The sequence below is a fragment of the Ischnura elegans genome, chromosome X, assembly GCF_921293095.1.
Source record: "Ischnura elegans chromosome X, ioIscEleg1.1, whole genome shotgun sequence".
Classification (NCBI taxonomy): Eukaryota; Metazoa; Arthropoda; class Insecta; order Odonata; family Coenagrionidae; genus Ischnura; species Ischnura elegans.
Genome location: NC_060259.1, coordinates 18,414,521 through 18,427,889, shown reverse-complemented (window position 1 = coordinate 18,427,889; position 13,369 = coordinate 18,414,521). Strand labels below are relative to the sequence as shown.

Sequence of the window (13,369 nt, the reverse complement as noted above, 5' to 3'; positions counted from 1 at the left end):
ATGGTTACATGTTATAGGAATTTTGCATTTCAATCAAAGGGTGAAATGGAATGCCTGTTAGCAACACCGCGCATGGCATTATTGCGATTGGAAATTTATATAAAATGACGGTGATGGGCTCATCAGTCTGTTTTCAAGTGCAAATACGTATTGCGTAAAACTGAGGCTCTGAACGCTGAAAAAGGTAGAGAAAAAAATCCAATTGTCATCGATTTATCTCTAGGTCTCGATTAACATAAATGTTGCTTCAGTAATCGGTAGAGAGAGGCGACAGCTTGCGCTCGGAGAAAAATAGAGCGGGAACGAAAACATTAATTGAAAGAGTAATTGACTGAAAATATATTTTTATGATGATTGCTTCAAGCTAGGGATGAAGAAATTTCTTTATTTCTCTTAGTATTGAAAGGTTTAACATTCCCGAAACCACTGTATTTCTTCATGGGGTAAAACATTTGTCCCAACGATCAATTCTGAAGAGATCCAAGACGAACGCAGTTATGCTCATATTGAGGAATATTGTAGAATAGGGGTTCTTTGGTGACCTAGTGGCTACGTCGAAAGCTAATGTGTAGGCGGTGAAGTTTGGACGATTCCTTGATACGATATGTTCTCTTCATTAATGACGTACTTCTTAGAAGAGTAAATATCTATAACCGAGGAAAAATAAAAACTACTGCTTCTTACTACACAGAAACATAAAGTTACGTAATAAGTAGTTTTCAGCCTTTCTCTCAGTTTCGTAGTTACATTTCGGGCATTTTTAGCAAATCAAACTGTAAACTTTCAAAGATTTCACTCTAGATTTATTCCTTCTTAACTACATACATAATGGCCTTTAATCTGACAGATAAGTGACTAAGTTTTCCCAGAATTTTCTTTGAGAATCCCCGAAACTACCTTTTGGGTCCAATTAAAATGACGTTAATCACGCGGTGTAGTGCCAATAAATACAATATGGCTGCTATGGCCTTTTACATATTGTTTAGAATGCTAAAAACTACTGCATGTATGCTCACCATATTTTTACCATTCGAGGGCTTGTCACGCTAATCCTGAAAAACGTTTTGAAGTTGACGTTCTTGTTCTGGTGTAAAAACCTCACCGCATAACATATATTATAAAACAATAGAGCTTAAAATAGAGTTCAGTTCTTGCTTTCGAACTCGATCACAGTGTCCTTTTCATGAGATGACGGTTTTCTATTATTGATATGGAGCTTCATCCATTTAAAAGGATCACGTTAGCGTTTGAAAACAATTTAAACATATCATTGGCTTTGGCCGTTTTCTTGGTAAAAAAGAGAATATAAAAAGGTCCTCAGTAAGCTCTCATTTCCTCTGGTATGGTTGCAGCCCGAAAGAAGTTGCAGTGAATGCCAAGAGAATGTGTCTTCTGAGAAGTTTTTTTTCGAGAGTACATTGCTGCCAGGAAAAGGAAACGTTGAGGGTTTCATCCTTCATTGAATAGTTTTCTTCTGGGGTCACTATGCTCTTCCCTATAATTACGGCAACTGTGTTTTATTCCCTTCCCTACGGCAACGGTGTTTCTGTGTGGAAATCTTGGAAATTTGTGACGGAGATACTTAACTTCTTATCCCCAGGACTACCACCATTGCGGAACCGCATCATTGAAATTCCGATCCCCTATGTTTTTCCACTTGGACAGCACTCAAATTAAAGCTCTTCGTTCGTCACACTGCACGTCAAAATGCGGTCCAATACCCCTTTAAAAGCGGTCACGACTGATTCAGCTGTCGTTTGTCTCCTTTAAGTTGCAGATAAAATTGCTTGTTCCGCTGTCGGCTAAGATTTTACCGAATAATATGGATCCCTGTCGCATTTGTGGATATTCCATAAGTGCAGTGCCCCGTCCATCGGATGAGACGTTCAGGAATGATAATATAACAAGGAAATTTATGTTGCATTGAAATAAGGCAATGAGTTTACATGATAAGATAACATTCGCAGGAAAAATTTTAATTATTACTAATGAAGACTTTTGACGAAAATGTGGGACGCACTATCCTAGAATCTTCTATATTATTTCTACCGTATAGATACCTTTTTCTCAACTTATACGCAACCAAACTCTACAAATGAGGTACTAAAATATACAGCACTTATCAGAGAGCATGCGAGGGCATATCTTACTTCCTAAATGTTGCTATTGTTCCCTAAAATTGGTTTTTAAATAATTAAAAAAAAAACAAAAAATTAATAAAAAACCGGTAAATATTCCTGGCGTTATCGGCGCACAAACTGATACCTTTGTTCATTTGCAACAATATCTCGCATTCTAATAACTTTTATCAAAATGCGACTGATTCCGCATTCATGTCTCCTGTTGATACGTAAGTATGAGTCATCATGTGCGTTTAACAGAGGATAGTGTAATTACTTCCAATGTTGTGTTTAAAGAGATCCTCTGACCTCAATTTGTACGTGGACATTCCAATTAAATTTGTACATAAGACCCTGCCTTTTTTTCTACATTTTAAAATTAGAAACGCGCCTATCCCTCTGTGGGCCTGCATTGAAAAGAGCGGAGGAAACCCGCTGGGAGCGGGCGCAGCACGCTCGTATGAAACAAATTTCATTCCAACAAATATTTCTCGGGTTTGCATCCAGGTTAAAGCTTTTATGTAAGCCGACGTTTCGGAAGACGACTTGTCTTCCATCCTCAAGGCTGTGTTACTTGAATGAAGTTCAATTTCACACTGAACAGGATCGACCGTTTACGGAGACAACAATACGGCTCAGGTGTCGTCCGATTGGCTGTAGGTCTTTTGAAATTCTTCACGTTTAACCCTTATGTTTTTCATACAGCTGATTACAGGTCTCCATGTAGTGCTTAGATGAAAGCCGGTGTCCCGATTGAAATTTTTGGGATTGAGGCGGATCTCTATTGCTTCCTTAACTACGCGGTCCCAGTAACGTTGAGCATGGCAAAGGATTTTGGTGTCGTCCCATTTAATAGCATGGTCTTCATTAATGCTGTGTTCTGCCACGGCCGACTTTTCTGGTTGCGCTAATCTGAAAAATCTCCGGTGTTCTTTCAGCCTCGTCTCAATCGTTCGGCCTGTCTCCCCCACATACATTTTACCACATTCACAAGGTATTCCATAAACCCCTGGTGTCTTCAACCCAATCGGATCTTTCACCCTAACCAAGCGGTGCCTTAATTTAGGTGGTGGCAGATGGACAGTTTTGATATTATACCGTCGTAGAATGCGGTGGATCTTACCAGATATGGTTGACACATATGGGATTAAGGCTGTTGATAGCGGTTTTTCAGGCGGCTCATCCGGGCAACTCTTTTGTTTTATGTTGAGTCTGCTTAGGGCCTGAAAAATCTCTTGTTTTCCATAGCCATTCCGTAAAAATGTTGTCTTAAGGTGGTCTAACTCGGCTGAGATGCTTGTATTATCTGATATTAACTTGGCTCTATGGACCAAGGTAGATAATACAGCGGCCTTCTGCGATGGATGGTGGTGGCTCTGTCCGTTGAGATACAGGTCAGTATGCGTTGGCTTCCTATAAACGGAATGACCTAGGCTCCCATCTTCTTTCCTATGTATTAGGATGTCCAGGAAAGGAAGTCGCCCATTCTCTTCTACCTCCATGGTAAATGTGATGCTCGGGTGTTGGTTGTTCATATGTGTCAAAAATTCCTGCAATGCAGCTGTGCCATGTGGCCAAACTAAAAAGGAATCGTCCACATATCTGAAAAAACATTTTGGACGGCAGGGAGCGGTATCGAGGGCTTTTCTCTCAAAATCTTCCATGAAGAAATTAGCGATAGCCGGTGATATTGGTGAACCCATTGCGACACCATCCATTTGCTCATAAAAAATATCCTCAAAAGAAAAATAGGAGGAAGTGAGCACATGATGAAAGAGTTTGACCGTCTTCGTATCGAATTTACTCTCTAGCAGACTCAAGGTGTCAACAAGAGGGACCCGCGTGAAGAGAGACACCACATCCAAACTAACCATCAAATCGGTAGGATCTAAACGAATATTCTTAAGAGTGTTCACAAATTCTAGTGAGTTTTTCACATGATGTTCACTGAGACCCAAGAATGGTGTTAGGATACCCGTAAGATATTTGGTAACGTAATATGTGGGAGAGTTAATTGCGCTGACAATCGGCCTCAACGGTGTTCCTTCCTTATGAATCTTGGGCAACCCATAAAACCTAGGAGGCACTGGTGCTTGAGGTAGCAGGTTCTTTGCTGTCTCTGGTGGCAAATTCATTTCTTTCTTCCTTCTGGCGATGAGGTCCTTCTGGCGATGATATCCGTAGGGTCTCGGGGTATTCTCCTGTACGTACTGCCACTAAGTAATTCCAGAACCTTTTGACGGTAATCATCACTTTTCATTAGAACGGTAGCATTTCCCTTGTCCGCAGGAAGAACAACGATTGAAGTTTTTCTTCTCAAAGAATTCAGAGCATTCCTCTCATTCTTAGAAAAGTTGGCTTTGGGCAGAACTGCATTTTTAAGTACACGAGAGATATCACTTCTTACCTCCTCGGCTGCATCACTGGGAAGTTTCCGAATTGCTTCCTCTACCCCTCCAATTATATCTCCAAATGGAATATTTCTTGGAGCGGGGGCAAAATTTAGTCCCTTAGAAAGAACTGAAAATGTACCTTCATCAATCCTCTCATCAGTTAAGTTAACAACTGTCCGGTGGTGATCAGTCGTGGGGAGCCGTTTCTCGGAAGACAATCTATTTATCAACTTCTTATTCAGCCTTTCCGTGTCTTGCTTGTGAACTGATTCTCCCAAAGCACTAGTTGCACGATCAACAAACTCCCAATCGAGTGGTGATAAAATGGTAGAGAGGCGTAGGTGGAGGTCCATCAGTCTTCTTGCGTTGCAATCCAGACTTCGTCTCTTGTCCTGAATTCGTTCTCTAAGCAAGGCAAAACTCGTCCGTCGAAGGATACGATCCACTTTTTTCGATTTCAGTGGTGACTTGATCTTGGCAAAGGTTGGGATGACTTCCTCGTCACGGCACTTCACGAGAAAATTTCAATTTCATTCCGTTCATTGATATTTGACAGAGTTGCTTTGACCTTTTTTGCTGTTCAAATAATTTCACAATACTTAATTTTATCGGTCATCTACTAGCACGTCATTACTACTAGCTTTCCACATAAAGGGGTAGCCACTAAGGAACATTTCATTCACTTTTGACTCAACTTCATAAGTAATTTTTTTGATTTATAACTGTCACTATTTTACTTTCAAAGATGGCTTTGGTGCATGCGAGAAATTTGTTGATTTTATATCCTGGGCCTGTATGGTACTGATTAATTGCGTGAAATACTTTTTGGTAAAGAAAATAAAATGTATCGTTCTTGAAATTGTCACAGACTGGCGAATTATGGGAAATTCTCTCGCATCAGTGTATAGATGCCTTCATATTTTTCAGTTAATGCGCTTTTGTAAGGGTTGAATATATTCATTGATTACAGAAACTCATAGAAAAATAGTTCGAAAAGTGCAAACGTTTTGAGGCACCTATTGTTGGTTAGAAGGAGGTTAGCAAAAATAGCAGAACATGTTAACATCAAATTTATATTCACACCCTATAGATTGTTGATGTGTTAAATAAAATGCATTAGAATAGCATAGGTTGTATAATGAAAGCCACTACCACCAACGTATGTAAAAAACAAGCACGACTCTAAGGATTGAAGTTTCTTATCGAACAATTAACATAATCGAGCTTCGGGATATTGATTTAAAAATTTAAGTGCCATTTTATGGAAAGATAGATAAAGCAATAAAATTTGAATTTTAATGCACTAAAGTAGTGAGTTTCATCTAATGCCAACGCATATGAGGAAAACATATGGACCTACTTCTAATTTTGAATGTAAATAAGAATATAGGCCGTCATTGCCTAACAAAATATGACAATTTTACAATCACTCCGTTGAAACAGCTCATTTGTCAGAAAATTATTATTAACGATGCCATCATTCCGGCAAATTTCAATTGGCCCCTATGACTCCTCGTTGTATATGAATAAAAAAAAAATATGAACAGAAAATAATTGCGTTATGATTTATAACACGCAATATTCTCTCATCCAAGTAATTTGAGATATTACCGAAAAATATACTCTTTTATTAAGTTGACAACTATCAGTGATGTTTCTCCAATTCAACTAAATCGGTTGTTTAGCGATTTAGTTGAATTGGAGAAGCCTGAACATAAAGGGAAAATCAGTATCATTCCTCTCTCTTGAAGTTGTTAGCATTTTTTGAGGTTTAGATAGCTTGCCTTATGACTCGAGGAAATAAAGAATAGATTGGAAAAAGTTTAGTTTGAAGAGAATAGATATATTCTTAGTTTTACCAATAATAGAGAGGCTGAAATTTAGACGCTACGGAAAAAAATATTAGATCGTAATGGCGCATAAAACACTTGGATTTATGTCACTTAATGTATTTGTGTTGGAGAGTACCCCAAAAAATAACAGATAAAGTTTTGGCTGAAGCCATTTATAGTCTTTCTGGTTTACAACCTCTCTTTTTGGAGATTCAGCAAATTTTATTTTATCAATGCAATTTCACAAAATAAATATTTAAATATAATGTAATGTATAAAATATAATCGTATTTTCGTTCCAAAGTTCTTCAATATGATTGCTAAGATCTAAAATTTTCATTTCTGGATGCATTGCAACCAGAGCCGTGTTATAGGAAACAATGATAAGGTGAGAAGCATAATGGAGGGAGTAACATTTTGAAATATCCCGCTGGGAAGTCATAGTGATCAGCACTTCAGCAAGACGAAATTTGATGCTGGGAATAAGAATATCTGGGTTCAAAAAAGAACTAAAGAATGGCTTGTAAAGCGAGAAATGGATTATGTCAATATTATTATTGAATTGACATGAATAAATTAATGTAATGTAGTATATGGAGTTAGTATAGCTCCAAGTGGAGTTTGACCACAATTTGGCTTTAACTTTTATATTTGTAGTAAATTTTAAAGGTTACTATTTGGTGGAATTACCTGTGAAACTTACCAATAGACTCGTCTCTATATGTGAACACGCTGAAAATGTGTATAAGATTTAGCGTAGGCTTCAGTTATGTATATGGCTGAAACCATTGCAAGAGGAACAAAAGTATAATTTTTCGACGCCCTTCAAATATTATTTCATTTTAACGGTAAGGTAGATAGTTTTTTACTCCCTTCTATGCATTGGCTCGATCTATTATCAATTCCCAAGGCAAAAATTTAATAACCTTTCTAGCTTAACTTGCTGAAAATACATTACATTCCCGCCAAAGTAAAACCACAAGTAAATTTCTGCACAATATAGTAACCACACTGATAATCTAGAGAATGACGCAGATGCTGAAAAAATGTTGGGTTTGTTCATTAAATACTTTTGATGGAATGTTATGAGCATGTTTCCTTTAGGAATGAAGCCAACATTTCCCTTCGTATATTTTTTTCACCGCGTTTATTTTGTACATTTTCACATTCCTCACACTCGGCGGCAAATACAGACATAACATAGAGGTATTCCACATTTCCCGTGCCCCCTGATTTTGATACGCGGCTCCCGCGTGGCGAGAATACGGACGTTTTCAAGGGAAAGGTACCTTACCAGCGATTTTTTTGCGCTTTGTTCCTCATAAAGGAATGCCGCGTGAAATCATGGATGTGGACCGCCTCGCTTTGAGCATTATATTAGAAGGCAGGACATATAAAAATATTTCTTCAGCAGCAGGAGTCGTGTATACATTATAAATATTACGTGTGTGAATAAAATATATTTTTCTGCTCCATGGGTGTAATTTTCCTCGACCTTATTATGTCGCTTGTGGCTTTGAAGCCACCGGCATTTAACTTCTCAAAAATGATTAAAATTACTACGTCTGAATAGGTGTCGTTGAGGAACGAATTTCATTGCAACTAATGCATTAGGATATCCCTCACAACCTCTCTTGGTGATAATGTACCTAATATACTGTCAGTTCACTAACGGAGACACTAGGTGGTATTAACAATAGCTAATTATTCTTTCGAGTAGATTATCTCTAAACGATGGCGTTCCTCATTTGGGGCAGTTGATTAATTAAAATGGATCAATTGCCGTCATTATGTATATAATCGATTCCGGGATATTTTAGTGCACCAAAAAAAAAACGTAAGTTTAGCCTTTAATCAGCATTTCACTTTAGTGTACGCGTATTCTTTCCATGTATTTTGGCCTCTAAATGTCTTATATTTATACTCAGTGTAGTAATGACGCCATTAAGGATAATATGCATTCTGGGCATAGCATATAATTGTAAAACAAGAATATTAATTGCCTCTCACCAATCATTGTTTTTTGTCGAGATTTTATTATTCAAATACTTTGGGTGTTTAATTTTGAGGATTGACGATTTTTGATTGCTGCGACCAAAGAACCTATAATAACTGCGGAAAATATTAAACTCAATTTGAGCTAGAAAGAGGTTTGTCGCTAGAGGAATGTATTACCAATAAAATTATTTAAAAAAGTTTATCCCTATATTAAATGTACGAAATCGAAGCGCATTACAAGTTTGTTAAATTATATACAAGCGTTTGAAAGATCGATTAGCCTGATTTATGCATAGTTTATTTCTCCCTCTAGCGGAAGATGCAACGGTAAGCATTATGTGTTAATCAATGACGCATATTTTTTACCAAAAGGTCACTTCGGGAACAGATTTTTATTACACGCTTTGTTACTTGTTCATGTGGATGCATGTATTAGACATGCCAACAGTCAGTTTGCTATGTTGAACTAAATAGAAAAGCTTCTTCATTATTTTCGTCTAATCTCAATAGTTATATGATAAAATATAAGTACATGTTCTAGTTTAAATAACAAAGTTATCAAGTTTTGCTTGCTTTGTATATATTACATCTATTCATTCATTCATTATCCGTCAATTTTGTGAAAAATTATTTTTTTTGCTCGGTAAAGGTTTGTTTGCTAGTCCATATTATTTTTTTCTCAGGTTCTTTAATTATTTAGTGTCAATGAATTTGTATCATATCTACACAAATAAATTACTACTTGGAAGCCTGACCGCAACATTTAAAAACATTTTCAGTGCTTTTTCTCCGACGAATCATTCGTTAACTTCATGCCCAAAGAAACGGTCTCTTAAAGGCAAATAATGGTGATTAAGGTGAATATTCGTAACATGTCTACACAAGGAAATGACCACTTAGCAGTCTGGGCATAAAATTTGAAAAAAAATTGAGCCTCCGATGAATTTTTCTTTAAATTCACAGCCAAAGAACTGGTCTATTAACGGCAAATAATCGTGCTGAAGGTGAACCTATCTCTGCTAGACCTTTTTTATCCTTACGTCCGAGGGATTGGTAAGGGCCCAAGGAGGATTTTCAGGGTGCGACACGTGAGCACTTGACCTAAAAGACCCTCGACCGCCTTAGGTATTTCAGCGAGGCGCCCACAAGTCCCTTAAGACCGGGTAGATGCGCTGAGCATGAAGGAAATTTAACGTCTTTCATCGAACAAGCCTAGCAGGACAAAGAAAATCGCGTGTTTACTCTCGTAATGCGTTAAGTATAGTACTTCACCGTGAATACGGTGAGTGATTCGGGATAATAATCATCGGAAATTATGAAAATGATCACCCGGTTCCTTTACCCTAGAGAAACCTCAAAAAATTCAAATAGGTTTTCTTTATAAATGATTGTGGGGCCCATGTGAATTACGTTGGTCTGGTGAATAGAGTGTTGGCATTTTTCCTTGAGGGTCCGTGTTCAAATCTCAGCAGTGGCGGAGATCCTTCGACAAAAGACTTGCTTGAGTGCTTTGTGGAGGGTGCTTCAAGGGCAGCACTCCGTCCGTCGGATCGGATGTTAAGCTGTTGTTCCCATGGCGCCTTTCGTTAAGAGCAGTTTAATACCGAGTTCGGGTTTTTCTCCACTTTCCCAGTCCAGCTCATATATCATGGCGCAAATGACCTCAGAGGTCGGTCTTCTTTTCCAAGTACCAAAACATGTAGGGCCAAAACATGTTTTCAGTGTAAACAAACATTTTATCGCTCCTCTTCCTCCTCATCATGAGATTTTCAATAAATACACCGTAACTTAGCATAAAAATAATCCATTTATTTTGTTCATAGCCTTGCCTTTATTGCAAGCATTACTGAGGCATTTCGGGAACCCTGTAGGACCCATGTCTTGTCGGTCACTCTTCGCCCAGCTTCTCCACTCCACTGTATTCTTTGCTAGGACGAGTTATGTATCGAGAATAATGCTCTCTGTGAAAACTAAAATGGTTGATAATTTTATTTTTCAAGGGGAAAAATTAGAGAAAATTATTAAAAACTTCTATTTTTTTCACAGTTTTCTGATCATTATCATACCATATTAAGTGTCAGGTCAGGTGATTGACAATGATATATGCGTGCAGATTTCTCATCTGCTTTTAAGCTATACTTTGATGCACACTTCAAGGCATTAAGAATTGCTGTTTTAAATTGGTGTTGTGATCAGGAAACATTAAGTTAATCGTATTTCAGGGATAACTTTAATATTTCCAATTCAAAAGTCTTATTTTAAAAAATATGTTGGAAAACCCTCCGATCTTCTAACAGAATTCGTCTTATCTTTAAGTAAAATTTCACATGCTAGTTGTTGGACTTAATTATTGAAGAAAAATACATCTACTCGGCAATTACTCTCCCGTCCCTACCGTAAACTATCGCTATCGTGAATAAAAATAAAGCCATGCACAGTTCATGTAATTGAATTGCGGTGATTGCTCATGTTTTGTAATATTCATAAAATTGAAGATATTTATATTTTGTTCCGAATAAAATCCTAGAGCATATATTGTGAATTAATTTATATTTTTGAGTTGTGCTCATTTGGCAAAATATTTCCAACTTACATCGATGATCAATTCATAACTTTCATGGTTTTCCTTGTGGCACATTCCTATGTATGCTCTCCGCACCTGCCGGTGTTTTACGGTCAGTTGTCTTACTACATCCGTATCTGGAGCATGAAAAAGCCATGAGAGAAAACTTTATCGACGAATATGTCTGTTTTACTGGCTTTTGTGGGCCATTTCTAGACCTATTAACGAAAATACTACTGCTAATTTACACAATGGACGAAATGAATGAAGTTAAATGAGTAATGGTACACTATTTTATGCAGTCCTCATTCCGCTAATAACTGGTGGATCGTATTGACTCCATATAATTGCTAAAAATGAGATTGCGTTAAAATTTTCGTTAGAGAAATACGCCATGCCGTCTAATGGTATCTCTAATACTAATGCAACTTTTTCATATTTCCTTTTCAACTTTTTGAAATTGCGAATTTGGTACTGATAGGCGACTCTTTATGGAAAATATACCAAATGTAAAATACATAATTATAGCCTCACTATTGTCATAATGATGTTAAATTAATTTGCGCGAATGCATTAGATGTATAGTTTTTGTGTCTTAAAATGTCAGAAAACCCTAGATATTTCAGACATTCTTTATTTTACAGGTAAAAACTTTTGTTACACCATACTGACAAAAGTGGTTAATTGCGTTGAGCATAGCGGCTGAAGGGTAATGTTATAAATTAATACGAACATTACACACCCGCGTAATTCGTCAAGGCCCCATTGTACCATATATTTCTTTTGCGTGACGGGATGGTAAAAAAAAATTTCTAGTTGCACTTAATGATTTTTTTAAAGATATTTTATGGTGCATTCTATAGCTATTGGAAATAGACCATACTTTAGCAGGGTCAGAAATGACATACGATAATATTACTGATACAAATTGGCCATCCATTTTAAAATATCATGTATTTGTACTGCACAATTGCAGTTAAAAATGCCCGCATTGAAATATAGCCCCCCGAAAAAATATTATCTTAACCTCAAATATCAGCCTGATGCTTGCGCTTTAGTGTAACTATTAAATTTTACGTTTTCATCTTAGGCATTCACTTGCTGTGTGGCGCTAATATCCCTCCATTAAAAAAAAATACGTTGAATAATTCTGGCCTTTCATCTGGCGCTAATACTCGGTCTCATTTTGGATTTCAGTGTTAAAGGCAATTTTTATCGCGCCATCAAATGAGAGTACATAAATTGCAGCTATTACGTCCAAAATTAAATTTCCACGATCACCGTGCTGCAGTTCTGTTCCTCTGCTAGAAAAAAAAGCTTCCTCGGAATTTATTGAAGGTTTTCGTTTGAGCATATTGTATGATCGTGGCTCCATTATTTAAAATGAAACATAAAACTATAATGGGATTTACCAGCTTGAAATAGTGATGAGATAATTCTAAAGTGCAGCGCATTGCTGCAAGATAGTCTATAACTTTTTCTTCTATCAAAGCAAACAATAGGATATTGATACAATTAGGATAGCATGCAGGAATACTTGATTTCCCTTCTACCTCCACGAGATTGCTCTGATCCATGGTACATGCTTAGGCATGTTTATGCTATGTTTAAAGGTTTTATTATCATTCCGTAACTTTGTTCATCGCGTTGTATGTTAATGTTCCGATTGTATTCCTTGCGTTTTACTCTTCATGTTCTTATTTTGCTCTTACATGTTTACTTTTCATCGATCATTTGCTTGCAAACAGTTTAGCTTATTGCACGGACAAGTAAAGCATATTCTCTCGCTATACAATACATGCCGAAGTATGTAATCGTGAATATGAATTTATTCTACTTTGTCATCCATCCTATTCTAAGCCTTCTTTTTGAATCTTGCTTCGGCCTATCCTTATTAACTTAGTCACGTGAAAAGAATTGTTAATTCAGTTAATGCACCTTTCACCTTCATAATGAGGGCTAAATAAATACTGTACATCGCTGCAAACAAAGATGGATTTGGCTTCAACGTAAACCACGACCACGTTTTATTTTTCCCGCAGAAAACACTTAGTTCCAGGGCATCTTCCAGGGATCTTACAATAAATTTCGGACGAAAATATTGTGGCATTTGATCTAGTCGACGGGTTGCGATGATCTCGTTGCTCACCACAGCATATCATAGTACATTTTATAGCCAAATCGTCCGTGCAATGGTCAAAATGCATCGATCCAACTTTTAAACTTACTCCTTAGAAGACCAACACTTATCCTAAAATCGAGGAATTTTTCTCGCAATCATTTGAAAGCTGCGCCTTCTGAATCAATACCTAGGTACAAAGAGGCGCAAATTTTTTTAATTTTTCAAGAGCAGTTATATTCTGTGAGATAAATATTAAAGGCAATAAAAGTTACTTAATACATTCTATAAAAATGACCCTATAGTTCTGGCATTCCATTGAAAAAATAAAGTTCCTTACTGAC

At 37.0% G+C, this 13,369-nt stretch overlaps 1 protein-coding gene across 1 annotated transcript in view; it reads right to left on the bottom strand.

The window, feature by feature from the left end:
• Window positions 1-4,251: 4,251 nt before the first annotated feature.
• Window positions 4,252-13,369, bottom strand: part of LOC124170667 — a 125,900-nt gene continuing 116,782 nt past the window's right edge. The window contains exon 2 of the mRNA XM_046549546.1: window positions 4,252-5,022. Within this exon, the coding sequence (XP_046405502.1) occupies window positions 4,252-5,022 (771 nt within the window). The remainder of the gene's footprint in view (window positions 5,023-13,369) is intronic.